Source organism: Phocoena phocoena, chromosome 3, assembly GCF_963924675.1.
Source record: "Phocoena phocoena chromosome 3, mPhoPho1.1, whole genome shotgun sequence".
NCBI classification, from domain to species: Eukaryota; Metazoa; Chordata; class Mammalia; order Artiodactyla; family Phocoenidae; genus Phocoena; species Phocoena phocoena.
The window spans coordinates 170,891,588-170,919,013 of record NC_089221.1 but is presented as its reverse complement, the minus strand read 5'-3'; the positions used below and the strand labels follow the sequence as shown (position 1 = coordinate 170,919,013).

At 56.0% G+C, this 27,426-nt stretch overlaps 2 protein-coding genes across 4 annotated transcripts; one reads left to right on the top strand and one right to left on the bottom strand.

Moving 5' to 3' along the window:
• Positions 1 to 41: 41 nt before the first annotated feature.
• Positions 42 to 20,035, top strand: TLE2 (TLE family member 2, transcriptional corepressor). 3 transcript variants are annotated; one of them, XM_065873491.1, is made up of 20 exons: positions 42 to 326; positions 404 to 501; positions 885 to 948; positions 1,432 to 1,476; positions 3,917 to 3,979; positions 6,327 to 6,401; positions 6,623 to 6,803; positions 7,145 to 7,164; positions 8,750 to 8,857; positions 9,206 to 9,250; positions 9,834 to 9,983; positions 11,504 to 11,642; positions 12,477 to 12,637; positions 13,683 to 13,759; positions 14,521 to 14,770; positions 15,201 to 15,448; positions 15,578 to 15,725; positions 17,306 to 17,456; positions 18,260 to 18,336; positions 19,744 to 20,035. In XM_065873491.1, the coding sequence occupies exons 1-20, from the start codon at positions 303 to 305 to the stop codon at positions 19,849 to 19,851; spliced, it is 2,232 nt and encodes a 743-aa protein (XP_065729563.1). In that variant the 5' UTR covers positions 42 to 302; the 3' UTR covers positions 19,852 to 20,035. The 3 variants fall into 3 exon arrangements, with proteins under 3 accessions (XP_065729563.1, XP_065729562.1, XP_065729564.1); XM_065873490.1 differs by having other exon boundaries at positions 303 to 326; positions 6,620 to 6,803; positions 19,744 to 19,851; XM_065873492.1 differs by lacking the exons at positions 42 to 326; positions 18,260 to 18,336 and having other exon boundaries at positions 383 to 501; positions 6,620 to 6,803; positions 19,744 to 19,775.
• A 1,853-nt stretch (positions 20,036 to 21,888) lies between these two features.
• TLE6 (TLE family member 6, subcortical maternal complex member) lies at positions 21,889 to 25,382 on the bottom strand. The gene is made up of 11 exons (XM_065873861.1): positions 25,208 to 25,382; positions 25,083 to 25,105; positions 24,730 to 24,790; positions 24,545 to 24,648; positions 24,421 to 24,458; positions 23,843 to 24,095; positions 23,494 to 23,744; positions 23,060 to 23,201; positions 22,493 to 22,643; positions 22,154 to 22,230; positions 21,889 to 21,993 (listed from the first exon to the last, which is right to left on the bottom strand). Exons 1-11 carry the CDS (start codon positions 25,374 to 25,376, stop codon positions 21,889 to 21,891), a joined length of 1,374 nt encoding a protein of 457 aa, XP_065729933.1. The 5' UTR covers positions 25,377 to 25,382.
• Between the last annotated feature and the right edge of the window lie 2,044 nt (positions 25,383 to 27,426).

Sequence of the window (27,426 nt, the reverse complement as noted above, 5' to 3'; positions counted from 1 at the left end):
GCTCTGCGCGGGGCCCGTCGCCCGCGCCTCTGAAACCGGCCGCTGCTCGCCCGACCTTCTGCGCCGGCCTCGCGCCCCCAGCCCGGCAGGGGCTTCGGGGCCCCTCGGTCCCCGCGACCCCGCGCGCTCGCTCGGGGGGCGGGGGACTCCGGGGTCCCCTGCCCCACGCCGCTGCCCCCTTCTTTCTCGGGCAGCCCCCCACCCCAGCCTCTCCCCCATCCCGCCGCCGCCGCCTCTTCGCCCCCGTCCCCATATCGTCAAGCTCAGGCGGCGTGGGAGGGGGGGCCTCGCGAATCGACAGGATGTACCCCCAGGGAAGGCACCCGGTGAGTGGGGGGCCGGGCTGCGAGGGGTAGGGAGGGTCGCGCGTCCGGGAACTCAGACCCCGGCTTCCCACCCCCAGACCCCGCTTCAGTCCGGCCAGCCCTTCAAGTTCTCAATCTTGGAGATCTGCGACCGCATCAAAGAAGAATTCCAGTTTCTTCAGGCTCAGTACCACAGGTGAGGGGGGACGGGGGCGTCCCGCCCCAGGGGCCCCGGGATCTCACCCGGGGGCTCACCTGGGGGCGAAGGGCGGGGCCCGCTGGGGCGAAGGGGCGGGGCCTCCAGCGTGCAGGGAGGAGGGAGGGGCCCCAGGGGCGTGGGGAGGGAGGGCGTCCAGGTAGAATCACAGGTGAGGAGGACGGATGGTCCAGTGCTGGGACATTTTGAGCCTGGGAAGGGATGGGGTGGGCCTGGGGGCGGGAGGTGGGGTGTGTGTGTGAGGAAGTGGGGCGGGGGAGAGCCAATCCCATCGCTTTGGAAACTGGCCCAGAAGGGGTCCGTGGGTGTCCCTGCTGCGGGGGCAGGGAGAGTGGGATCCCGATGCCCCGTCTCCTTCCCAGCCTCAAGCTGGAGTGTGAGAAGTTGGCCAGTGAGAAGACAGAAATGCAGCGACATTATGTCATGGTAAGGCGGGTTGTCAAAACGGGGCGGGCGGGTGGGGGAGAGTGGGGAAGAGAGCTTGGCTGTGAGTGAAAACACGTGGGGTGTGAACCCCGACTCCAGTACCACTCTGGGGCAAGTCCCCGGCCTGCTCTGGGCCTCATTTTCCCTCATCTGTAAAGTGGGCAGCTTGGGATTTCAGTTTGTCTCCCAGGGCCCTCCCAGCTCTTAAGAACAATAAGGCAAGGATGCCCACTTTCCTCATGAGCATCTCTGAGGGGCTAGGGTATCTGGGTACTGCCCCCCTCCCCCACTCCCCTGGGGAGAATGAAGGGGGTTCCTGCTTTCTTCTCTGGGCTCCCCCTCTGGGCCCCCAAGGAGCTGGGAGGCTCTGGGTCCTGCTGTGATCCCCCCCAGTCTGGAGGCTGTTGGAAGACCCAGCGTCACCCAGAGCAGCTGGACATCCATGGGCACGGTGGACATTGCCAGACAGCTTTTTCTTTGCAGTACTATGAAATGTCCTACGGGCTCAACATTGAAATGCATAAGCAGGTAACTGTGTGTTGGGGGTAAGGGTGTCCAGTGGCGGGGGGTGGGGATGGAAGTTGTGAGAGGGACCCATCGCTCCCTCTGCTCCAGGGAACAGAGGTCTTATCCTGAAATCTCTGAGATCAGGGGGCCAGATTTCAGCCTCATGAAAGGAAAATGAACTTCTGGAGATCTCGTCTACGAGAGAGTCGGGCAGTGGACAGGGGCCAGGCGTCCCTGTCAAGGAAGGCTCATAGCAGAAGCCAGCAGCCAGGTCAGCCAGGCTGGGGAGGGACTTCTGTCCCAGGAGGGGGACAGACGGACAGTCTTAGAGGTCCCTTTCAGATCAGCATGTCTGACATTTGGAGATGGATCCTGAGAGTCTGAGATGGACCCCAAGGTTCTGTCGCTGTTTTGAATGTTCTGAGATTCACCCTAATGATCTGAGGTTCTGAGATTGTCCTCGGCTTCTGAGTGTGATCTCAAGGTTCTGAGTTAGACCTGAAGGTTCTGCAGTTGACTTCAGTTGCTCAAGATTAACCCCCAGATCCTGAGACTGAGCTCAAGATTTTCTGATGGTTTCTAAGGGCAGGCGAGGATTCTACCACCCATGCACCCTGATGTTTTCTAAGGGGATGAAAGGGACCCCAAGATTCTGAGGTTGAAGGAATCTTGGATTTTGTCCATCCAAATATTAGAATAAACGGGCAGAACCTAGGGTCTTTCTGGTGGGTGGGAAGAAGTAGGGGTACACTGGGAGTGCCTGGGGGCACCTGCCTTGGCGTGCTTTTCTGGGTCTCTGGGGGCTCTGTTGCGTCTGGTGTAGGTGGCAGGGGGCTTGTATGCCTGGAGCGTGGTGTGGTCCCATGGGTGCATGAGATAGATCCCCTTATAGGATGGAGGGTAAGGGATAGGGTACCGGCCCTAGGAGCCTTCGTTCCGCTCTCCTGGTAGCAGATGGAAGACACAAACCTCACCCAGATACACACAGCACCCAGCACTCCTGTAACTGAGGCAGAGGCAAAGCACAGGCTGACAAAACACCCCCTTACCCACCCACATGCTTCCCCTCTGTTCAGCCTCTATGGGCGTCCCCGGCCCAGCCCCGGTCCCAGGTGAAACCTACAAGTAAAACCACACTCTGTATCCTATCTCTATCCTCTGACACCAAATATTTCGCTTTTGCCACACCAACGAGTTCTCCAGCTCTGACACCAGCTGGGTGTCCTACACTTCAGCTCAATCCTAACACACTACCCAGAGTCAATGTAGACCCCACAGGTTCAGGGATCAGCCCCCCAGGACTGCCCCCACTTCAGATGCCTATCGCAAGTCCAGACCTCCTGGGCTTCTGACCGACCAGCTATACATCAAGGTTCCCGCGACCCACTCCTTGGTCTGATAATTTGCTATAATGGCTCACAGAACTTGGGAAAGCTCTTACTATCACCCTTTCATGATAAAGGATATAACTTAGGAACAGCCAGATGGAAGAGAGACACAAGGCAAGGTATGGAGAAGGGCATGGAGCTTCCGTGCCCGCTCCGGGCGCCCCCTCCCTGCACCTCCATGTGTCCACCCACCAGAAGCTCTGGAAACCACTTCAGTTAGGGGTTTTTAGGGAGGCTTCATTACCTAGGCACGATTGATTTCACCACTGGCCACTGGTGATTGACTCAATCTCCAGCTCCTCTTGACTCCCTGGAGGTCGGAGTTGGGGGTGGGATTGAAAGTTCCATCCCTCTTAATAAACTCACGTGCCGGTGAAACGGGCTTGTTGTGAATAACAGAAGAAGCTCCTCTTGCCTCTAATACTCAGAAATCTCTAGGGGTTTAGGAGCTCTGTGCCAGGAACTGAAGCAAAGACCAAATGTATATTTCTTTCTTTTTTTTTAACTTTTTATTTTATATTGGACTATAGTTGATTAACAATGTTGTGTTCATTTCAGGTGTACAACAAAGTGATTCAGTTATACAATATGCATGTATCTATTCTTTTTTAAATTCTTTTCCCCCAAATGTATATTTCTTATATCACAGCATCACACCCCTGAGTGTGGTGCTCTGGGATCGCCCCTGACTACAGCCCCTGGGCGCAGGCACGACCCAGAGAGGGGCCATGCCCGAGAGAGACCTGGGCCCAGCCAGGGCTCAAACTCAAAGCTTCTCGGGGTCCCAGTCTGCGCTGGGTGGCTGCGCAGCTGCTTTCTGGAAATCTCTGTTGAGTGGGTCTGGCAGGTGGTGGATCTGTCTGTCCTGTCTTCCGGCTCAAGGCTGCCCTGGACATCAGGTGGACAGTGTCCTTGCCAGGCTCTCAGTCTATCCCGGAGCCCGTGCCCCACACTCGCACCTGCGGGTGACAGGCCCCTCACCCCAAGCTTTGCAAAGGCTTGTTATGCCCTGGAGTGGAGGTTCTGGATTGACAGCCTCCCCTCCAAGCCTCCTCCCCATTGCTTCCTGCCAGGCTGAGATTGTGAAGCGCCTCAGTGGTATCTGTGCTCAGATTATCCCCTTCCTGACGCAGGAGGTGAGTGGGCTTGGTGGGGGGATGGGGAGCGGAGCTGGAAGAAGGGTGGGGGAGGGGGTCTGGCTGGATGCCACAGGCACTGGTTCTGCTGGGTGGCCTGGGGGCCTGGGCACTGGCTGGGCTGGGGCCTTAGGGATGGAGAGGGGGTGTTGGCTGAGGGGGAGGAGGGGGGCTCAAGCCTACAGCCAGGCTGCCTCGGTCCAAGTCCTGGCTGTGTGGCCTTGGGCTAGTGGCTTGCCCTCTCTGTGCCTCTGTCATGAAATTTAGAACAGTTGATACATACAAGGTGGTGAAGATGATGCTGGGTGCTTAGTAAACATCCAATAAAAATTAGTCCTTAGCACTTTGTCCCTACATTATGTTGAGTGAAATCAGCCAGTCACAAAAGGACAAATACTGTCTGATTCCACTCATAGGAAATGCCTAGAGTCATCACATCCATAGAGACAGGAAATAGATGGTGGGGGCCAGGGGCTGGGGGAGGGGGGTTGGGAGTCAGTGTTTCCTGGGGACAGAGTTTCCTTTTGGGAAGATGAGAAAGTTCTGGAGGTGATGGTGGGGCTGGTCGCAGGACAGTGTGAAGGTACTTAATGCCACTGAGCTGTGCACTTAAAGATGGTTAAAAGGGTAACTCTTACGTATTTGTAACCACAATAGTACAAAAAGGTGGAACAGGGCAGATAAAACTATAGAGTATGAGCACTTCATTGAAACTTAAAAAAATAAAGTTAGCCCTTGTGCGAATGCCCCAAGTTATTCAGGACCTTTGCATCCCCTGTTCCTGCTTCCATCTGGAGCATCCTGTCTCCAGAGAGACAAGAGGACGGATTCTGACACAGGGTGGATACAGGGGGAACCTCACTGTGCTGGGGACCAAAAAAGGGAAAGGTTCTCCTCTTGGTTTGGACCTCATTGAATCTGAGGTTTCTGGGCTCTTGGGATGGAGTGAGATTCTGTCTGGTCTCAGACTTAGAGATGGTGTCTGAAAGCCCAGGATGGGGACAAGGTGGCCCGGAGTGAGAAAGGCCAAAACCACAGGAAACAGGGTAAAAAGACTTTAGGAAGGAGTGAATTAAGACACATGGGTGCCCCAGCAAATTCCATGCTTCTAGACTAGGAGTCAGCAAAGTACAGCCCGAGGGCCAAGTTACCGGCCCTTCACTTGTTTTGTAAATAAAGTTTTATTGGCACACAGCCATGCCCACTCATGGCCTTATTGTCTATGGCAGCTTTCCCCATAAAATGGCAGAGTTGTGGAGTTTCCATAGAGACCCTCTGGCCTGCAAAACTGAAAATATTGACTCTCTGGCCCTTTACAGTCAAAATGTACTAATCCATGGCCTGGACACACTCTCACAGGCATGACCTGTACAGGAGCGCCTGGTTAGCATCCTGACACCTCCTTAGCGGTGTCACACAGCCCAAATCCCCATCCTGGGTAGTTGCAGGTGCACAAGTGGCCTTAGAGCACACACAGGAGCAACCAGCCATGTGTGGCCATTTACATTTGTATTAATTTATATTTCTTTTAAAATGTATTACATTAAATTTACATGTAAATTTCTATTAAATTAAATTAAAGGAGGCATTCCTTTCCCAGTTGCACCAGCCACATATCAAGTGCCCATGGCCACATGTGGCTTCTGTATCCAACAGTGCAGACTGAGGACATTTTATCACTGCAGGAAGGTGGGGAGAGGAAGGAAGGAGGGTGGGATGAGGGTGGGGTGTACGGAGCCTCTAGAGGCTGCCAGTTTGTATTTTGTGACCTGGGTGGTCGGTACTTGGGTACTGATTTGTACAGTGGTTCTTTACTGGAGGTGACTCTGCCCCCAGGGGACACTGGGTGATGTTGGGGACATTTGTGGTCATCACCCCTGGGGGTGCTCCTGGCATCGAGTGAGTGGGGGGCCAAGGATGCTGCTCCACACCCCACAGTGCCTGGGACGAACGCCCACAGAGGGTGACCCGGCCCCCATGTAAGCAGTGCCCAGGGAGGGACCCTGATGTATAAACCCCGATTTCTAATTATTAGTTTGAACTGCACTTAAATGCTTTGTTTCTTTGTCTGTCTGTTTCATGATTTTGAAAGGAAAGGGAGAGAGGGAGAGAAAGAAACTACAAAGAGCAAGCGAGAAAAGGGACTTCCCTGGCGGTCCAGTGGTTAGGACTCCACGCTCCCATGGCAGGGGGCACGGGTTCGATCCCTGGTCAGGGAACTAAGATCCTGACGCCAAAAAAAAAAAAGTGAGAGAAGAAGAGGGGCCCCGGAGGGCATGGCCTGGGAGGTGGGATTGCCGAGCAGATGGGGGGCTCTCCTGAGCGCCCTCCCCCCACCCACCCCCAGCACCAACAGCAGGTCCTGCAGGCCGTGGAGCGGGCCAAGCAGGTGACCGTGGGGGAGCTGAACAGCCTCATCGGCGTGAGTCTTCCGGCCCCCGCCCCGCCGTGGGTGGTGAAGCTGGGGGTGCCGGGTGGGCAGCTGGCCTGGGTTCTGGCCGCCCTGGAGACCTCAAGGGTGCCCCTTCTGCCTGGACCCTGCCTGTCCCGGCTCTCTCTCCATAGCCTCTTGGTGGGGGTGGTAGGGCACGGCCGGGGCCCCGCCCCCACCCGCCCCTGGCCCACCCCCCTCCTCTCCAGCAGCAGCAGCTCCAGCCACTGTCCCACCACGCCCCCCCTGTGCCCCTCACCCCTCGCCCGGCTGGGCTGGTGGGCGGCAGTGCCACGGGGCTGCTGGCCCTGTCGGGAGCCCTGGCCGCCCAGGCTCAGCTGGCCGCGGTCGCCAAGGAGGACCGGACAGGCGTGGAGGCCGAGGGGTCCAGAGGTGAGTGGACATCACCAGATGCCGCGGGCTGGGGGCACGCAGGGGCCCAAGGAGAGGATAGCAGGACCATCAAACTCACCAAAGGGGCTGCAGGGTCGCGGGTTCAACTCTATTCCCAGTGGGCTGTGTGTCCTTGGGCAAGTTCTATCCCTCTCTGAGCATCTATCTGAATGGTGCAGGGAAGGGATTGTCCACCCCTTGCAAGGGTGTTGGAAGGAGAAGGGGGGTTCTGAGCTGGGAAGGGGGCTTTATACACTGTGGAGGGCTCTGCGCTCTGGCACGGTGGCACAGACACCTCATTCTATTTCCTTCTCTCTCTTAACCACGCCCCCGCCTGTCAGTGGAGAGAGCCCCGAGCAGGGTAAGTTGAGGGGCATGGGGGATTTGCCCTCTTATCTCACATTTGCTTTGTCTTCACATGTGGCTGAAGCTGCTTGTTCTGAGCTGATAGGGGCCTCAGAAGGAGACCACATCCTGCTTTCACACTGTGTAGCCATTTTTTTTTGGTGCGGGGGATGCCCATAAGACTAGAGTTTTATTTATTTTAAACTTTCCATCTCTAGCGAGTTTTTGCAATTGAATAAATGAATGCGTGCTCAGGTAGCACTCCATCCATCCCTCCATCATTAATTTATTCCTCATCCACTCCATTTTATCATATACAAGAGTGCTGACCAATAGAAATATCATGTGAGCCCTGTAGGTAATTTTTTTAAACTTGTTTAATTTTTTTTTTTTTTTTTTTTTTGCAGTACGCGGGCCTCTCACTGCTGTGGCCTCTCCCGTTGCAGAGCACAGGCTCCAAACGCGCAGGCCCAGCGGCCATGGCTCACGGGCCTAGCTGCTCCGCGGCATGTGGGATCTTCCCGGACCGGGTCATGAACCTGTGTCCCCTGCATCGGCAGACTCTCAACCACTGCGCCACTAGGGAAGCCCTAAACTTGTTTAATTTTGAAATCATTACAGATGCCCAGGAGGTTGCAAAGAAATGTACAAGGAGGTCCCATGCACCCCTCACCCAACGATAACATCTTGCAAAACTAAAATACCATATCAAAGCCAGGAAACAGACATGGGTGCAACCCACAGGGCTTATTCCCACTTCACGGTTTTACATGCACTCGTGTGTGTGTGTGTGTGTGTGTGTGTGTGTGTGTGTGTGTGTATGTGTGTTTATGCAGTTTCAGTCACACGTTTAGCTTTGTGTAAACATCACTGTAAATTTTCTAGTAGGCACATTAAAAAAGTTTGGGCTTCCCTGGTGGCGCAGTGGTTGAGAGTCCGCCTGCTGATGCAGGGGACATGGGTTCGTGCCCCAGTCCGCGATGATCCCCCACATGCCGCGGAGCGGCTGGGCCCGTGGGCCATGGCCGCTGAGCCTGCGCGTCCGGAGCCTGTGCTCCGCAACGGGAGAGGCCACAACAGTGAGAGGCCCGCGTATTGCGCAAAAAAAAAAAGTTAATCAGGTGAAATGAATTTCAATAGTAAATTTTATTTAACACAATGCATCTAAAATATTTCAACCTGTAATCAACATAAAACAGTGTGTTTTTTTGTTTTCGGGGTTTTTTTTTTGGAGCAGAGAAAGGTTTATTGCAGGGTCATGCAAGGAGACCTGCAAGGTTGGCTCATGCCCCCCACAAAACCCAAACTCCCAACATAAAACAGTTTTAATGGGATCTTTTCTGTTCTTTTTATTGTACTACGCCTCCAAGATCCGAATGCATTTTGCACTTAGAGCTCATCTCAGTTCACACTAGTGCCCCCCCCAGGGGACCCTGGGTGATGCCTGGGGACATTTGTGGTTGTCATGACCCCACTGAGTCTGCCCTCGGAAGGTCCCTTTTCCCAGATGGGAAGCTTGAGGCACAGATCCTAATAACAGTGATGGGGATCCTTGGTTTTGGCTGGACCAGGACGCAGTCTGGGGCCCTGTGTCTCTGCAGAGTGCATCCCCCTCACCCCCAGAGAGTGTGGCAGAAGAGGAGCGACCCAGCGGCCCGGGTGGCAATGGGAAGCAGAGAGCGGAGGAGAAGGATCTGTCGGGACCTTATGTGAGTGGGAGGCACACATGGACTGGGGTGGGCAGACAGTGTGGGAGGCGGACCAGCCTGAGAGATTGATTGCCCCTGTGGGTTGAGAGCTGGGAAGGAGGTAAGGATGCCTCCTGGTCTCTGGCTCTTCCCCCACTGCACAGAGGAGTAAAGTAAGGCCACACAGCACCTCCTGGGCACTCAGCTCCATCGCCTCCATTGAAGGATCCCCCCCTCCCCCCGGCCTCCCTTGTACTTGAGCAAATGAACCAAACCACAGAATCCCAGTCAAACCCTCCTGAAGAGATGTGAGGGGGCGTGGAGGCAGGAGCATGGCCAGGGTGAGCTCTCTCCCCCCTGTCCCTCCAGGAGAGTGATGAGGACAAGAGCGATTACAACCTGGTGGTGGACGAGGTGAGTCGGGGTCCAACCTCCTCCCACTCTGACCTCGGGACTAGGAGGTCTGGGCACAGAGCAGGCAGTGGGCTATCTGGGGAGTTGGGGGGCCCAGAGGGAGTGGGTGTCCTGGTGTTCCCCTCTCTATGGGATGGCTGGGATGGGGATGGCATGGGGCCAGGGGAAGTAGGAGAAACTGGGGCACCCCAGGCTGACCTCCTCTCCATAGCACAGGTGGGGAAACTGAGACCCAGAGAACCCTGGACGTGGGCAACGGAAGCGGCTTCAAGCCCTGGCTCACCGTGTCACTTTGGGAGAGTGACACCCCCTTCCCCGGCCTCACTTTTCCCCATCTGTTCAATGGGGGAAAACAAAACCAAGCCCATATATAGTCCTTGCTATGTGTGCTTATGTCATTTAACCCATTTTACGGATGAGTCCACTGAGGCTCAGGGAGGTTTCATAATCCTCCCAAGGTGAGTCCTAGGTGCCCAGTCTAGAGGTTGGGGTAGAACACGAGCAGGGTATAGAGAGGGCCTCTCTATACCTGCCACTTTACCCCGTCCCCCCCCCCCACTCATCATCACCTCCTCCAACCCAGGACCAACCCTCCGAGCCCCCCAGCCCAGCAACCACCCCATGTGGAAAGGCACCCATCTGCATCCCTGCCCGTCGGGACCTGGTGGACAGTCCAGCCTCCTTGGCCTCCAGCCTTGGCTCACCGCTCCCCAGAACCAAGGAGCTCGTCTTGGTAAGGAGTAGGGGAAGCCTTGAAACTCATTTTATTCATCCTGGGGACCTGGAAAGAGATTCTACCACATTAGATGTGGAGTGATGAGAAATGAAACAGGCTGTTGTGGTCCAGGATTCCCTTAGTGATTATTTTGCTGCCTTCCTAAAAAACACCTCTACATTAGTCCGGTAATTTTTCCTAAGTGGACTTACTCTGTGGAACCTCAGTAAATCTGAAAAGGCAGCTTTGTAAATAATATTAAAAGGCAGCTCACCATCTTATGTGGAAACCAAGTATCTCTTGCAATAAATAGAAAATCTAGTGAAAATAAACACAGTGAAACTATAGAATTGCTGGCTTGGCCAGGCTGATTCCAGCCCTGGGAGTGTTAAGGCCTTGGGGACACACCAGCCCCAACCTGAGATGTGGTCCCTGCAAGAAAAGATGATCCATATCAGAACAACTCTCTCCTTGGGCCTCCTGATGTTTAATGCCAGCTGTATGGACCGCCTAAAAGCACTCCCCCAGGCATTCTCAATTCAGCTCCTTTTGTCCCTGCCCCCAAATCTTCCCCAGACCCCTGCCCTGTCCTTACCAGGGAGACTGTGTCGGTTTCTAGGCCTCCCCTCCCAGCAGGTTGCTATGGCAACCGCCAAGGTTGGGGCTCCCATCGCATCTCTTGTGCCCTCCTCCCACTCCAAGGAGACAAAGAGGGGGAGGGGCAGCGCTGTTCTAATGGAGAAGGCCCCCCCGCCCCGGTCCCCACGTTGGCACCATCCACTCCCTGTCGTGGGTGTGTGAGTGTGACTGTCACAAAATGTGTGACCTTGTAAAGGAAGGATAGGTTGCAGCCCACACAAGACGAGGATGAGAAGTTTCTTGAAAGGCAAAGGAAGCGACGGCAGGAAGCCGAGACAGAGCTTGTTCCTCCGTGAAGGAGGTCCGGCTTCCCCTCTCCTCCAGGGTCCCCATGGGGACGGACAGCAGTGGGCGAGCTCCTCGTGGGGAGCAAGGGGGTGCCCAGCAGTACCGGGTGAGGGTCTTGCATCTGGGAGCATACTGTGGTCTCCTACTTCGAGAGCCCATCCTAGAGTTTGTTCCTTGGCCCTGAAGGATGCGCCAGCCTCTAACTTTGTGCATCGCCTTCTCTCGTGATCCCTGTGCGCCCACCATGACGCAGATGTAGGAATGTTCACCGCATCCCTTACCCTGTGGTCGCCCTGTGTACCTTATCACCCGCATGCGCAGTTCTCCCAAGATTGCCTGGGTTCCCGTGGGCACGCACGTGTGTGCACCCCGTGGGGTGGACGCTCAGGCGCCCGCCTGGTGTTCCAATGCGTGCAGGGACACACACCAGGGGAGCGGGCCCCATGCTCAGGAGGTCGGCTGTGGGGCCCGCTCCCCTGGTGTGTGTGTCCCTGCATGAGCCCTGGCCTGCTCCAGGTGTACTCCCTCCTCCAACTCACCTTCTGCCCAGATCCTTGGGCTGCGAGGCACCAGGTGCCTGGGGGTGTTCAGTGCTGCCCTCTCTCCCCCAGAACGATCTTCCTGCCGGCACCCCTGCCTCCAAGTCCTCAGAGTCCTCCCCGCCCCAGGACGCGTCCACCCCTGGGCCCAGCTCCGCCAGTCACCTCCGCCAGCTCGCGGCCAAGCCAGCACCTTCCACGGACAGTATTGGTGAGCACCTGCTGGTGCCTGCCAGGACAGGCCTCCTTTCCGGGGAGTTCTAAACAATGGTGGGGGGTGGGGGAGGCAGGACGTGTGGATTCCAGCTGGGGCATTGCCTTGCCCTTTCCATGACTCAGAATAGACACTGCCTCACTCTGGGCCTCCGTTTCTTCATTGTCTTGGCCCAGACAAGGGAAACTGAGGCCCAGAGACGGGAAGTGACTTCCTCTGGGGCTTCAGCCCAGTGCTGGAGAGACAAGCTTTGGAGTTAGACAGGCTTGGGTTTCAGGCCAGCTTTGGACACTCACCAGCTGTGTGACCTCGGGCAAGTGATCAACCTCTCTGAGCCTCACTTTCCCCATCATTAATATGGGGATGACAGTGCTCCTCTTTTCTGTCTTCTGGCCGGGCTTTGGCTGGTTCTGGAGTCCCAGAAAGAAACTAGCCCTGGAACTTGCCTTCAGGGAGCTCCCAGGTGGTGGGGGAGGAGACCCAGACCCCAAAATTCCCAGCTATGTGTGATCAGGGCTGGGGTGGAGGAAGGGACCCAAGATGGGCCAGGTTGGAGGCAAGGGGTGGAGTGGGGAGGCTCAAGGATGTTCCTGAGATGTTGCTGGACATTGAGTCTGGGTTTTGAAGGATGAGTAAGGATTCAATAACTGAAAAAGGAAAAGGAAAGGCTTGTTGGCCAGAGGGAACAGCAGCTGTAAATGTCTGGAGATAGGACAGGGTATGGTGGATGCTGGGCCAGAGCATGAGAGCCCTGGAGCTCCCCCAAGGCAGTGGAAGGCAGGATCTGGATCCAACGTGTCTGAAGATCTGTCTTTGTCTCTTCTCTCTCAGCCCTGAGGAGTCCCCTGACCCTGTCCAGTCCCTTCACCACATCCTTCAGCCTGGGCTCCCACAGCGCCCTTAATGGGGACCTCTCTGTGCCCAGCTCCTACGTCAGCCTCCACCTGTCCCCCCAGGTCAGCGGCTCTGTGATGTATGGACGCTCCCCCATGGTGAGTCGTCAGGGTGGGAGATGCCAGGAGGTGTGAGCAGGGCCCAGGGGCTGGGAGGAGAAACCAGGTACACACCCAAAGACCAGGGAATTGGGAAAGGGAGGAAAGTCCTGGCCTGGCAAGTGCATGTGGGAAGATGATCTGAGGGTCTCAGTAGCCCCACAAGCTTAATACGAATAAGCACCTGTGACTGTGGAAGAAACAACTGTGATTATGTTGCGTTAAGAGAACCAGAGAACCTCAGCCATGGGATGTGAGGGTGTGCTTCAGCCTGGTGTGCAGTTGTTTGCCCTGATTTTTAAGGGACGTTGGGGATTCTGGTAGATTGTAGAGGAAGCACTACCCCAGGGAGAGGACTGGAAGTGATGTACCATGGGAAGGAGTTGAAGGAGAGGCATGAGACTCCTGAGCTGGTGCGTGGGCCCCAGAGGGCAGTACTGGGACAGATGCTTGCTAGAGTGAGCCATCCTGCAGTGGGTGTAGATGCCTCCAGAGGGAATAAAATGCCTGTCATTGGAGTTATTCAAGGCCTGAGGCTGGGTGGGCACTTGCAAGGGGTGTTGTAGAACAGAGGTCAGCAGTGTTTTCTGTAAAGGGCCAGATGGTGAGTATTTTTGGCCTTGCAGACCAGTTGATCCCTATCACAACTACTCAACTCTGCCTTCATAGCTCAAAAGCCACCACAGACAACATATACAGGAATGGCTGTGTGCCAATAAAACTTTATTTATGAAAACAAGCAGGGGGCTGGAGTTTGCTGACCCCTGTTCTGCGCATTGGACAGAAGATTCATCAGGATCCTTCCACCTCTGGGGCCGTAGGATTCCCCAGCCAGAGACCTTGGGGTTCCCTCATGTGAAAGCCTCCACTTTCCCATCTGTAGGATGGGTAAAGGAAAGGGCATCTCCCCTTTCTTGGGGAGGGACTGATAAACAAATTGGGGGGTGTGTTCTCTGATAGAGAGGAATATGGCAAGTGAGCATGGGAGAGGGCAGTTGTGGGTTTGAGTCATCCGCCCATGACACCCCCGTTGGCATTTTGGCAGATGGCATTCGAGTCTCATCCACATCTCCGAGGGTCGTCCATCTCTTCCTCCCTGCCCACCATCCCTGGGGGAAAGCCGTGAGTACCAGGGTGGGGCTCCCTGCCTCCTCTCAGGTGCTTACATTGTGGGGTGGGTGTTGGGCTTCCCTGCTGCCTTTCCAGAAAGTCTCTTCTGTAAGATCATCGGGGCTCCCAGAGTTGCTCTCTGTAGAGAGGGTTATGTAACAAGCAAAGCCTACACTAGTGGTTCTCAGCAGGGGGTAGATTTTGTGCTTCCTTACTGCACCCCCCCAACCCCAGGACATTTAGTGATGTGATATTTTTGGTTGTCACACCCAAGTGCTTCTAGCCTCTAGTGGGTGGGGGGCCAGGGATAATACTCAACACACTACAATGCACAGGACTGCCCCACCCCAGAGAATGACCCGGCCCCAAGATCAGTAAAACTTTCTGCCGTGACGGGAATGTTCTACACTTACAGCCGTCCAATCTGATTGCCATCAGCTGTCTGTGGCTTTTGAGCACTTGAAATGTGGTCCCTGCGACTGAGGAACCGAAATTTTAAATTTCTTTCAATTTAACTGGCCCTGTGGCTGGTGGCTGCTATTGGACTGCGTTCTCTGGAGCTCACAGGGCATCTTCCTGGATCCTCTGTTCCACGGAGATTCACTAGGTGCTTGCTTACCATGCACCAGGCCACGGCCGGACCCCTTCCTCTTCAGGATCACGCTGACCTTTGATCCTGGGGCCCCGTCCCTAAACGCATGGGGGCACAGGCAGGGGGGTGAGGGTGGGGAGGGTCCCGGCTCCCCGTGCGTCATGCCCCACCTCCCGTCCAGGGCGTACTCCTTCCATGTGTCTGCGGACGGGCAGATGCAGCCGGTGCCCTTCCCTTCTGACGCGCTGGTGGGCGCCGGCATCCCGCGGCACGCGCGGCAGCTGCACACGCTGGCGCACGGCGAGGTGGTCTGCGCGGTCACCATCAGCGGCACCACGCAGCATGTGTACACGGGCGGCAAGGGCTGTGTGAAGGTGTGGGACGTGGGCCAGCCGGGCGCCAAGACGCCAGTGGCTCAGCTGGACTGCCTGGTGAGGGCGGGGCGGAGCTTGCAGGCCAGCGGGGCGGGGCTTATAGGCCGACCCGGGTGGACCTTACAGGCCACCTAGGGGTGGGGCTATGGGCCAATGGGTGGAGTTTATAGGCCAACCAGGGTGGGGCTTGTTGGCCAATTTGGGGCAGAGCTCTTAGGGCACCCACAGGTGGAGATTATAGCCCAACAGGGTTGGGGCTTATGGGCCAGTGGGGTGGAGCTTATGGGCCAACCAGGGGCAGGATTTATAGGCCAATGAGGGTGGAACTTACAGTCCAACAGGATTGGAGATTAAGGCCAGTAGGGTGGCGCTTATAGGCCAACCAGGGGGCAGAGTTTACAGACCTACTGGGGTGGTTTTTTCAGCTGGGCTCTGGCAGGCATGGCTGAGGGTGCTACCCCACGCCCTTGCTTCTCTCCCCTCCCAGAACCGGGACAACTACATTCGTTCCTGCAAGCTGCTGCCGGACGGCCGGAGTCTGATAGTGGGTGGTGAGGCCAGCACCTTGTCCATCTGGGACCTGGCGGCCCCTACCCCTCGCATCAAGGCGGAGCTGACCTCCTCGGCGCCCGCCTGCTACGCCCTGGCCGTCAGCCCCGACGCCAAGGTCTGCTTTTCCTGCTGCAGCGACGGCAACATCGTGGTCTGGGACCTGCAGAACCAGACCATGGTCAGGTGGGTGGCCGGTGCCCTGTGACCTCGGGCAAGCCCCTGCCGTCTCCCCTTTGTGCTGTGGGAGCGGCCTGGGAGGATGCTGGAACAGCACCTCCTCCAGGATGGACACCTGGGCCCTCCTTCCTCCAGGCAATTCCAGGGCCACACGGATGGGGCCAGCTGCATCGACATTTCTGATTACGGCACTCGGCTCTGGACAGGGGGCCTGGACAACACCGTGCGCTGCTGGGACCTGCGGGAGGGCCGCCAGCTGCAGCAGCATGACTTCAGCTCCCAGGTGCCGCACGGGATCTGGCAGAAGGGGGACACAAGCTCCAGGAATCCGGCCTCCCTTCCTCTCCCCCTGAGGCACCCACTTCCAGATGCCGGGCAGGACCAACTACCTGCTCTCTGTGCCCATCTTTCTTGTCCTTGAGACAAATTCACAGACCTTCCTCTTTAATTCTTCAAAGACAGCACAGGGAAGCACAAAGGAGCTGATTTGTATCAAGCTGTGGGGCTACTAAGACCCTCAGATCATCTTCCCAGATGCTCTTGCCAAGCCATTCCTCTGTTCCTTTGTCTCTTGCGTAGCTGGTTTCTCCTGCCAGCCTTCAACCCCTTGACCCTACTGAGAGCTCTTGACCACCTCCCCCTACCAGGACTCATCGTGGGGGAGCTGCTGACCCCAGGGGACAGATAGGAGCCGGACACAGAGAGGTCTCTATTGGGGGTGCTGTGGAAGGCCAGATTGAAGGATGTGGTGAAGGGGTTGGACAGAATCATGGGGCTCCCCAGGGCTGAGCAAAGAGTCAAGGACAGGTCTCCAGATACCCTGGACCCAGATCCTGTCTCCCATTGCCTTAGGGGCAGGTTGTGAGCTCCTTGGCCTGTTCTTTAAGACCTCTGTGCTCTAGTCTCACACACACCATGCCATGTGATACCTCTGGACCTCCCCACTTACAGTTCTCTCTGGCTGACATGCCTTTCCTTTCCTTTCTCCCATTGGTAAACTCCTACACATCCTTCAAAACCCATCTCCAGTTTGCCCCCTCCTTGAAATCTGGTGGGCACTAGCCCCCAAACTGTTTCTTTTTTTACCTTTTCTTTAGCTTGAAGCTTCCTTTGATAGGGAAATCAGGGGTGCAGGTGGGTATAGTTGTCCATCCCGTGTCCCCAAAATTTAGATGGGTGGCATATGTATCTGGTGATCCCATGGTGAATATCTCCCATCCCACCGGGCCCTTCTTTATACAGGAACACTTCTATATGTCCAGGAACACGTGAAACCTTCCAGGCTTTGCTGTGAATTTATGGTTCTTTCCACACATGTCTCATTTGTCAGTAAGACTTTGAGAGGCTTAGGATGGGTCAGGGTCTTATGCCTCTCTGTGCAGCGCTGGGCATGGGGCACAGACTTATGTAGCCACCACGTACTTTCAAATCAAAGTAAAAATTGGTGTTGGCAAGTGGGGAAAGTTCCAAGTTGGGAGTCAGAAGGCCTGGTCTTTGATGGACTTGCTATATGACCTTGAGCTGGATGTGGCCTCAGCTTCCCTTCCACCATCTGCTAAAGGGGAGCTACCGTCCTTGCTGGCTTCGCCTGCTGCCTCCCTCCCTCCCTCCCAGAGCTGTTGTGCGTTCAGAGCAGATAATGGATATGAGGCCCCAGGGTTCCGTGTAATTCTGATTAATATTAATGATTCAACACGCAGTTGCCTGCTGTGCTCCAGGCCCAGGGCCAGCTGCTTCTCCACGTGGGAGCTGCAGCGGGAGAGTGTTGGACATCTCCCCTCCCCGCCCTGGCCCCCCAGCTCTGGGCATCCCCCCCACATCCCAAGGGGTTTTTCATCTCCTGTCTTCCCTCTTCACCCCCAGATTTTCTCCCTGGGCCACTGCCCCAACCAGGACTGGCTGGCGGTTGGCATGGAGAGCAGCAACGTGGAGATCCTGCACGTCCGAAAGCCCGAGAAATACCAGCTGCATCTTCACGAGAGCTGTGTGCTCTCCCTCAAATTTGCCTCCTGTGGTGTGTGTCTGCCGGTCTGGGGTGGGGACTCCGGGGTGCTGGGGCAGGGTTGCCAAAACACAACCACAACAAAAAAAAACCCACGACAGAAAAAGAGGATCCCTGGTTTAATTTGAATCTTAGGTAAACAGCAGTCATTCCTTACTTGTCCCATTCTAAGTATTGCATAGGACATACTCTAAAGGACAAAGAATTAGTTAGCATAAGTAAGTAGATCCCAAGTATTTTGTGGGACATACTTAGCTAAACAACACATAATTTATTAGCATAAGTATGTCCCTCAAATACGTGGGACATACTTATACTAAAAAGCAACTAATGTGTTAGTGCAGATATATCTCAAATATTGCATGGGATATACTTACACTAAAATTTTTATTTTTATTTTTTTTTAGTATAGATATGTCCCAAGTATTTCATGGAACTTACATATACTTAAAAAAAAACCCGAACAAACAGACAATGTACTATATGGGACCCACCGGTACTAAAAATGATGTGTGGTTGATCTCGGATTCAGATGTAACTGGGCACCCTGTTTTTATCTGGCAACGTTCTCCTGGGGCTCCCCCTTCTTGAAGGCCAGTTGGAGTCCTTTGAGGCCTTGGCTTCAGTATCTGGAATGTGGCGGGGAAGCTCGAGCATCAGCTAAGGGGCCTCCTGTCCCCCAGAGACGGGCAGAGGTGTGAGAAAGGGAGCGAGAAGAGAGGCCAGACCAGGCTGCCCCGACTCTGCCCGCAGCCCCCAGCCCTGGCTTCCTCCAGTCTGCCCCCCTCCTGAACTCCCTGCCCTCCTTCCCCTAGGACGGTGGTTCGTGAGCACCGGCAAAGACAACCTGCTCAATGCCTGGAGGACGCCGTATGGAGCCAGCATCTTCCAGGTACTTCGCGTCTGAGGTCCCCAGCCCCGCAGGACACCAGGCGCCTGGGGACCCAGTGGGGATTGAACAGGGAAGTGTCCCCACCAGCCACGAGCTACTAAAGCAGAGCGGTCAGCCCGAGGGCCACATCTGTGCACAGCCTGTTTTTGTTTTTAATTGTGATAAAATGTATATAAAAGTTGCCATTTTAACCATTTGTAAGCGCACAGCTCAGCGGCCCTAAGCACATTCACACTGTCGCGCAGCCATCCCCACCATCCATCCCCAGAACTTTCTCATCTTCCCAGACTGAAACTCTGTCCCCATCAAATACTGACTCTCCATCCCCTCCCCCAGCCCCTGGCCCCCACCGTCTACTTCCTGTCTCTATGGATTTGATGACTCATATGAGTGGGATCACACAAGATTTATCCTTTTGTGTCTGGCTTCTCTCACTGAGCGTCATGTTCCCAAGGTCCATGAACGTTGTAGCAGGTGTCAGAATCTCCTTCCCTTTTAAGGCTAATATTCCACTGTATGGATGGACCACATTGTGTTTATCCATCACCTGTCGATGGACACTAGGGTTGTTTCCACTTTTTGGCTGCTGTGAACATTCATGTACAAGTTCTCGTGTGCATGCATGTTTTCATTTCTCCTGGGCAGATATCTTGGAGTGGAATTGCTGATAATTGTTTAATCTTTGGAGAAACTGCCAGACCGTTTTCCAAATTTTCTGTTCCCACTAGCAGAGTGTGAGAGTTCCGATTTCTCCCCATCCTCAACAACACTTGTTCTGTTGTCTTTCTTATAGCCATCCTGCTGGATGTGGAGTGGTTTTTACATTTTTTAAAGGGTTGTAAAAGAAAAAGGAGATGATGTAACACAGACTGATTTGGTCTCTGGACCTATGGCCAGAGCGCATTTGGACTTAAATGAGCTTTCAGGTCAAAGCCTAAAAATTTACTATTGGCCCCTTTACAGAAAAAGTTTGCAGAGCGCTGGTGTAGGTCATCCTGCTGTGAGCTCAGCCCTCTGCTGTGCTGTGTGGCCTCATGCTTGGTGCACACCCTCTCTGAGCTTCCCAGGAAAGGGCAGTTCTCCTGTTCCAGAGAACCGAGGTCTCACTCTTCCCAGGAGCATTGTCACCTGTCCAGAGGCTCAGCTCCAAAGGACCTTTCTCTGGAAAATGTGTCACCCTCCTTCCCTCCCCGCTGCTAGGCTCCCCACACTGATAGGACTCCCCTGAGTCCTGTCTTGGGCCCAGCCTGGACCACAGATTCACCCTTGTGGGCAGTCTCCTTGCCTCTTTGCTCTGAACTTGCAGGTGGTCGGGAGCACGAACCAGACCGTGCTGGCCTTGGCCGTGCTGGCCTTGGCCGTGCCTCACTCTCCCTTCTCTCTCCCCCTTCCCCTTCCTGTCAACAGTCCAAGGAGTCATCCTCCGTGCTGAGCTGTGACATCTCCGGGAATAACAAGTACATCGTGACAGGCTCTGGGGACAAGAAGGCCACCGTGTATGAGGTGGTCTACTGAGACACCACTCTTCCTGCACCCCTGGCCTAACTCCTGAGGGAGAGGCATCCAGGACCGCCTCTCCAGTCCTACTCTGAGCACTAAATCTCATCTGCTCTCTGGCTGACCCCCTTACGTCCTCCCCTGCTGGATGTGGGACCAGATGTGCAGGGGGACTTTGGGGAAATAAATGTATTTATCACAACCACCTTTCTGTCTTGGGCTGAGGAGCCAGGAACCTTTGCTCTTTCTGGGCACTGTTCCGGAGGGAAGGCCACTTGCTGGCTGTGTCAGCCTCTTTTTCCTCACCTGGACACTGAAGGAATTCATTCTGCATGAAATGCTGAGGGGTCGACCACAGGAAATGGGTGTTGTCTTGGGCAGTGTGGCTTCCATTGTGCCATGTAACAAACAGCCCCCAGATCTCAGTTGGTTGAAACAATAGATGTTTATTTCTCACCCATGCCCCTGTGGCAGGTGGGGCTCGACTCCAAGCAGACACTCAGGGCTCCAGGTGGAGGTTTTACCACCTCAGTGTGTAGCTTTTGAGGCCAACGTAGCAGGGGGGATGCTTTTACATCCTTGGCCCCAAAGCTTCACCTTTCTGCTCTACTGCCAGCCTGTGGGACAGACTCACCCCAAGACCCTGCCCACGTACAGAGCGTTAGGGAATATGGTAGAGCACGAAGGTATTTGGGGTGCAGTCATGTTTCCTTTGAGACTCAGTGATAATTCCTAAGAGCCTGGCACACGGTGCCCAGCCCACGGTCAGGTGCTGAGCGGAGGTCACAGTCCCAGAGGAGGTGACAGCAAAGAGAAGAGCTAAAGGAGGAGAAACAGCCATTTGGAAGAGTGATGGAAGGACGTGCTGGGAACAGAAGGAACAGCATGTGCGAAGGCTCAGAGGTAAAGAGCTTGGCCGTTGTGGAAGTCAGGAGAGCAGGGACGTGGGGTTTCCTCCTCAGCTTCAGATCAGGCTTAAGCAGAGAAAGTCCGTGCAAATGTGAGCTAGATTTTGGGAGAGGCCGGTGGGGGTGGTGAAGCCATCAGAGCTGGGTTCTGGAAGTTCACAGGGGCTGCCACGAGGACCATGGGTTAGAGGGGTCTGGGGGGCAAAGTAGGGCTGCTGCTGGGAAACTTGTGGAGGGAGGTGGCAGGGTCGCTGCCGGAAACAGTCATGCCCAGGGGGTTTCTGAAGGCATGGGATGGAGATAGGATAATTCTCCAGTTAGGGAGACCAGACCCGTTGATGCCACCTGGGACGCTGCTCATCCCAGAGGGGCGGGGTGAGCAAATGGTGATTTCAGAGCCCTAATGAGAAGGTGGAAAAGTGCTGGCCAGCAAGAGCCACCCCTGTAAACTAGTCTTCCCCTCGGCACAGCTGACACTGGCTGCATAAAATTCTTGGTTGTGGGGCCGTCCCAGGCATTGTGGGGTGTTAAGCATCCCTGGCCCCCAAACGCTCAAGGCCAGGAGCCCTCCCAGTCGTGACAAACCACGTTTGTCCCCAGACGTGGCCCAGTGTCCCCTGGGGGTCAGACTCACCCCCAGGTGAGAAGCACTGATCTAACGGGACACAGGTAACTTGGAAAGGACTGAGGACCCCATCCCTGGGACTGTGCAGGCAGGGCTGGGAAACATCTCTCCATGACATCAGATGAGCTCAGTGGAGCAGAAAGAAGGGCTCCAGGCAATTCCCTGGTGGTCCAGTGGTTAGGACTTCATGCTTTCACTGCCGTGGCCCAGGTTCCATCCCAGGTTGGGGAACTAAGATCCCACATGCTGCGTGGCGTGGCCAAAAACAAAAAAGAAAAAAAAAAAAACAAGGGCTCTACGTCCAGTTCCCCCGACGGCAAGGGTCAGTGGCTCTGATCCGATTCTCAGGGAATGTGGACTCAAAAGGCTCAGAGACCCAGGCTGGAAAAGTCCTTCCAAATCTCCACAAGACGACCAGGGGACAGGATGCAGCACTGCATCCGTGCTTTTTCCAAATGCTTTATTACACGTGACAAAGATCATAGGTCCAGTTGTGCTCACCCCACCCGCCCTGGCGAGCCCTCAGTACGTGATCTGGTACACTGAGGCGTGGTCCCTGGACCCCGTGGCGATCAGGTGGTTGCTGGGAGACACATCGCAGCACATGACGGAGGACGTCTCAGGTACCTGGAAGAGTTGGGGAGCAGAGCGACGGGGTTCACCCATCCTTGCCCTTAACATCTGCCCATAGATTCAAACGTGGTCCCTGGGTGGGGGCGGGGGGTCTCTGCATTTGGACCCCCGGGCTCAGCCCAATGAATGCCGCCCACCTGCCCCACCCCCGTACCTGGACCACTGTGGTCCCCATGGGCATGCTGAAGATGCTGACCAGGTTGTCCGTCCCCACGCTCACCCACCACTGGCCTGGGAGAAGGCAGAGGGGGGCCCGGTCATAGGGAAAGCTGGCAGCTGAGGGCTGGACCCCTGGGGATCTGGGAAACAGGGAGCCCCCCACCTCCCTCACATCCCTGCGGAGAGCATCACTCAGGGCGGTTCCTGCTGTTGAAGGCCTTGGGGGGGTCAGGAAGGGTCAGAAAGGGCTGGGTGGAGTCAGTCTTAGTGAGGCAGGGCCCCGTGGGAGGCTGGGGACCACGGCAGACTCCCCGCCGCGATCCTGGCCACTCACCCAGCGGGGAGAACTTGAGACCGAGGATGGTGCCGTCCTTACATCCCACCATGTGCTTCTGGCCCCCAAGGCTGGGCTGCAGCCACTGCTGGCCATTGGCTGTGCCCACCAGCACCCAGTCCTCCCAGGGGCTGGGGGACAGGCTCATTATCTGGGGAGAAGGCAGCAGGAAAACATTGTCCAGGTCCCAGCGGGGCCCGAGAGGTGGCAGGAGCACAGGGACCCATCCCCGGGGCTGACTGCCTGCCCGCTTCCTGATTGTGAGACCCCCAGAAAGCAACTTCACATATCCGGCCTTGGCTGGCTCATCTGCAAGATGGGTGTGGTCCTCTCTACTTTGTGGGATTATCACAGAGACTCAATGAGAATAGGAACCCCTGATACAGAGTACGAAAGCATCCAATGTCATCTGGGCAACTGGGGAAGATGTAGCTAAGGACCCCTCTCTTCAGAGCATCACTGAGACCTGAGGTACCACTCACCCCTGCCCTTCCTGCCAGCTTCCACCTCCTTCAGTCCACAGCCCAGCTGCTACGTGGCCAAGCAGGCCCCATCCCAGCTGCACACCTGAGACTCAAACTGGTATTCCTGGGGCTCCCCAGTGGTCCTCAGGTCCCAGCACCGCAGGCAGGCGTCCAGACCCCCTGTCCAGATGTGCCGGTCTTTGACAGCGATGCTCTTGGCACCGTTCAGGTGACCCAGCAGGTCCCTGGCCAGGAGAGGCATTGGAAGGGAGGTCAGGGCTGAAACTCTAAGCTTTGGGCCCCTGAGGACACCCCCCTCCAATCACACCCGGGTGACAGATGGGGAAACTGAGGCAGGCAAGAAGTACCACAACTGGGCTTCAAGGACCCAGCCACAGTTTGAACCTGGGTCTTCAACTCTCAAATGCAAGAGTTCTTTAGGGAAAGGGGCTTTGGCCTTGAGACTGCTGGGTCCCTACTCAGGGATCCAGGTGGGAAGCGGCCCTCAGGGTGGCCCCGCCCACCCCTGGGCCACACCTGACCACGCTCTGGTTCCGCAGGTCCCAGATCCTGACACTGCCATCGGTGAAACCGGCAAAGGCCAGGTTGTCCTCAGGGCTGGCGGCCAGGGCCTGGCAGGTGAGGCCCGCACAGGGCAGCTCCGCTCTCACGTACAGGGAAGGTGCTGTCAGGTCCCACAGGCTCACGCTGGTCAGGTTGTGGCCACCCGTCAGCAGGGCCGTGCTGTTTGAGAACAGCAAGCAAGTGCGCAGGTAGGCCCCCTGGGTCTGGGGTGGGCAGAGCCTGGGGTGAGCTTCCTCCCCTGCAGGGTGGGGGGCTCTCCCTGCTCCCACAAGCTCCGCCCCAGAGCCAGCCCTACCCTCACCTGTACACGCAGGTAGCTCTCTGGAAACTTGGCCTCCACCACCTGGCTGACCAGGCTCCACACCTTGACGCCACCCCTGCCACAGGTGAAGGCGTGCCGCGTGAAGCTGCTGACGGCCGTGGCCAGCACGGGCTCCCCATGTTCTAGCCTCCGTACCTTCTCCACTCTGTGTGGCACGGCCAGCTTCTTGGACTGCCAGGGCAAGGCATCAGGCCTATTCCACGTGTTTTCAAAGTCCTCAGGGTCCCAGCATCTTGGGAGAGGAGCCCGCCTGTGAGCCTCTCTGCCCGGAGCAGGGCACCTATCAAGCCCCAGAGGGGCTTCGTTCTTTGTATTTGGAGTTCTCTCAGGCCTCATTTCTCCACGGCACTCTATATCCTCCCAGGTTCTACCCACACCCCTCCAAGTATTCTCCTTCTCCCACGACCAAACACTGCTCCCTTCTGCCTGACATGTTTTGCCCTATCCCAGCAAACTCCTACTCATCCTTCAAGGTCCTAACCATTATGTCCCTTCCTCCAGGAACCCTTCTCACCCCCACATCTGGGCTCCCAACCACAAGGTTGGGACATACTTACATGGGCTTCAGAAATTGATAGGTTTTTACAGGAAGCTCCTGCGGGTGGATGAGGTCACAGCTGAGTCACATTCTCCTCCCGCCCCAGCCCCCCACAGCCTTTGTGTAGGGTGCGGGGGTCTCACCTGGGCCATGTGGGAGAACACCCCCTCTCCTACAGTGCCCCGTCCTGTGCTTCCCTTTCGGGAGCCCTCAGAGGAGTTGGGGGAGGGCGTAGCTGGGCTGAGAACTGGGCAGAGAAAAGAGTGGATCAGTGGCAGGTGTGGCTCCCCTCCCCCAGGGCGGGCTGCCCTCCTCCCACCAGGATTACCCAAAGTGTCCTTGGGGAGCAGTTTCACTCCCAAGTATCGTGGTGCTGGCTCCTGGCTTTCCTGCCCGCGGGAATTGGGGAGATCAGTTCAGACCAAAGGACCTGACCAGGGTTGGTCTGAGAACTGGAACACGGCAGGCGGGCCCAGGCAGTGTGGACAGGATGCTCCAACTGCCTGAAGTCCCATCCTCCCGTCCAGGCGGAGCTGCAGACAGGCTCAGGTCCTCTGAGGGTATCCAAGGGCTGAGGGTGGGGGAGCCATGCCAATCCCACAGGCATCTAGAGGTCAAAGCCAGGGGGCCCAGCCGGGGCAAAGCCCACCCTTCCAGGTACCGAGGATTCCAGTTACTTACCTGGCCTGGCGCCTGCTCTGTCGCTATGACAACAGAAGGGGATGAGGGGGAGAAGCCAGTTCAACCGGTGCTGTCCCTCCACGCGGCCTGATTCCCCACTTCCCCTCACCCTCAGGGAGACTCACTCCTGCGTCTTGGGCGCTCCTGGGTCCCAGTAAAAATCTGCCAGAGCTGCTGTGTCAGAACATCCTGCCAAAACCGGGGCTCCGAGTCCCAGGATGGCCGCATGTCTAGCTGGTGGACTGTGTCCACTCCGGGGGTCTGCTGGAGCCAGTCGGATGACCTCGTGGCCATGATGTCTTCGAAGTCTGGTCCCTGGAGACTGGAGGGCTGTGGGGTCTTGGCCTCTGGGTGCTGGGGGTCCCGGTTGGGCTGCTCACTGGGGAACTCCTGGTTTCCCTGGTGCTGTAAGCACAGGGTCGTGAGGGACACGAGGATGTACCCTTTGCCCCAAGCCTATCCCCACCCTACTCAAGGACCCAGGAACCTACCTCCCCCAGCTGGAAGCCCAGGGATTGGTTGCAGGTCTCCACTATCTGTAGGAAGTTTTCTGCCTGGAAGGGGAACGTCATCCCAGCTAAAGCTTCATTAAAGGACAGCCCTGGGTGCGAATTCCTTCCTACAAGTCAGTTTCCCTGTTCACAAAGTGAGGCTACACCCTTGAACGTTTTTGGGTGGATTCATGATCACCTAGCAAAAAGCAAGCTCTCGGTACCCAGAGGCCACCCTTGGCTGCGGGTGACAAAATTGAGCCCTAATGACCAGTTACCAGTATAATACGGTCGCAAGTCAAGTCAGATCTGGGTTCGCATCCCAGCTGCTTTTCTTGGGATGTTTGGAAACAAAAGCCTGAATGCCACCCCCTTGTTTAAAATGGTTTCAAGAAGCAAAGCCGCCTGTACACATGTCCCCCTTATGGGGATGACATTTGAAGCTGCTGAAACACTGCAAAGATCCTAAGAAACCAACGGTTACCTCTTGGGGAGCAGGGCTGGCGACGGGGAAGTTAGGGGCCCTGGTGGGAGGGTCACTTATTTTATATTTAAAATCAAGCCACGTGGCTGCTACCGATTCCAGATTTAAGTGAACAGTTTCTGTGGTCATGGAAGGCACCCTAAATTTTCTTTTTCTCCCTCCCAGCAGGCTGCCCATCTGTTCCTTTAGGACAGGCTCCCTCCTATGGCGCGTCCTACTGCTTTTCTCAAGAGCATTTATCTGGCCCAGGTACCAGATTTGTGTTTAACCTCTCCTTCCTCAAGACTGTACCTCCCTGCACAGCGGCTACTGGCTGCAGGTCACTATTTAAATATAAAGTTAAGTTTAATTAAAAATGCGATCCCTCCTGTCCCACGGGCCACATTTCAAGGACTCAGCAGCCACGTGGGGCTGGGGGCTGCCAGAGTGGACGGCGAGGCACGAACCTAGAATGTGCCTGGCAGCCAGCTGAGGACACAGACCACGCAAGACACGACCTGCCAGTACTGCCAGGAATTCGCTGTGAGGAGACCCACCTTCTCGGCCCGATAAGGGGCTCTACGGGAATGTGCAGCTATATTTAGTCCAGATGGACTAAATACAGTGATATGAGGAATGTTCTAGACCCGCCAGCTAAGGTTGAATACTTGAAACGTGGACGGTGCCACTTGATTGCCAATTGAAGTGTAAATAGCCACGTGTGTCCCGTGGCTACTGCAGAGGGTGACACGGATTTAGTCTTGGGCCTCTGGCTTTGGAGGCAGTGCCGTGGGCCTTCCGAATGCACGTGCACCTCCATGGTGGATGCCAAGAAGCTGTCTGGCCCAGAGCGAATTCCAAAATCCTGGGGAAATATTGTGATTCACAGAAAGAAACAATTGCTAAGGAACGTGGCATAAGGCCTGTGGCTGTCAGTTCTGTGGAACGGGCACCACTGGCGTTCCCATTCTGCAGATGAGAAAACTGAGGCTCAGGGCATCAAAGTCAATTTCCTAAAGTCAGGACACCTGGGGCCCAGCAGCGTTTCCCTGCCTCCACTGGCAGCCTGGTCCCACCCCCTGCCCCTCGCTGGTTGGGGTAGGGGGTGGGGCGAGCAGGATGGTGGAGGGAGAGGCTGGAATGGAGGACCCCCTCCCTGAGCTCTGGGCGCTCCAGGTGGCTGCCTCCTAGGGTGGCGGGGGATGGATTCCCCAGCTGGGCCTCCCAGCAGCACGAGGCCCAGGGGAGCCTTCCCCAATCCTCCCTGGCTCCTTAATGCACAATTTACTGGCACTTTAATGCACTCAGCATGAAAAGTGCTGCTGCCCCCTGCCTGCCTGCGGGTCCTCCCTGGGGAGAGCTGTGTGAAGGCGGGCCGCGGAGCCGGGGG

What these genes read in the sequence shown, in the direction of transcription:
- TLE6 (XM_065873861.1), bottom strand. Translation starts at nt 25,376, where the DNA reads ATGGCCACGAGGTCATCCGACTGGCTCCAGCAGACCCCCGGAGTGGAC. An exon ending in GCTCCCCAAGGACACTTTGG is followed by an intron (nt 24,649 to 24,729) that starts GTAATCCTGGTG and finishes TTCTCTGCCCAG; the next exon opens with TTCTCAGCCCAGCTACGCCC. An exon ending in AGAGCTACCTGCGTGTACAG is followed by an intron (nt 23,745 to 23,842) that starts GTGAGGGTAGGG and finishes TGCCCACCCCAG; the next exon opens with ACCCAGGGGGCCTACCTGCG.
- TLE2 (XM_065873490.1), top strand. Translation starts at nt 303, where the DNA reads ATGTACCCCCAGGGAAGGCACCCG. An exon ending in AGGATCTGTCGGGACCTTAT is followed by an intron (nt 8,858 to 9,205) that starts GTGAGTGGGAGG and finishes CTGTCCCTCCAG; the next exon opens with GAGAGTGATGAGGACAAGAG. An exon ending in AGCATGACTTCAGCTCCCAG is followed by an intron (nt 15,726 to 17,305) that starts GTGCCGCACGGG and finishes CTTCACCCCCAG; the next exon opens with ATTTTCTCCCTGGGCCACTG.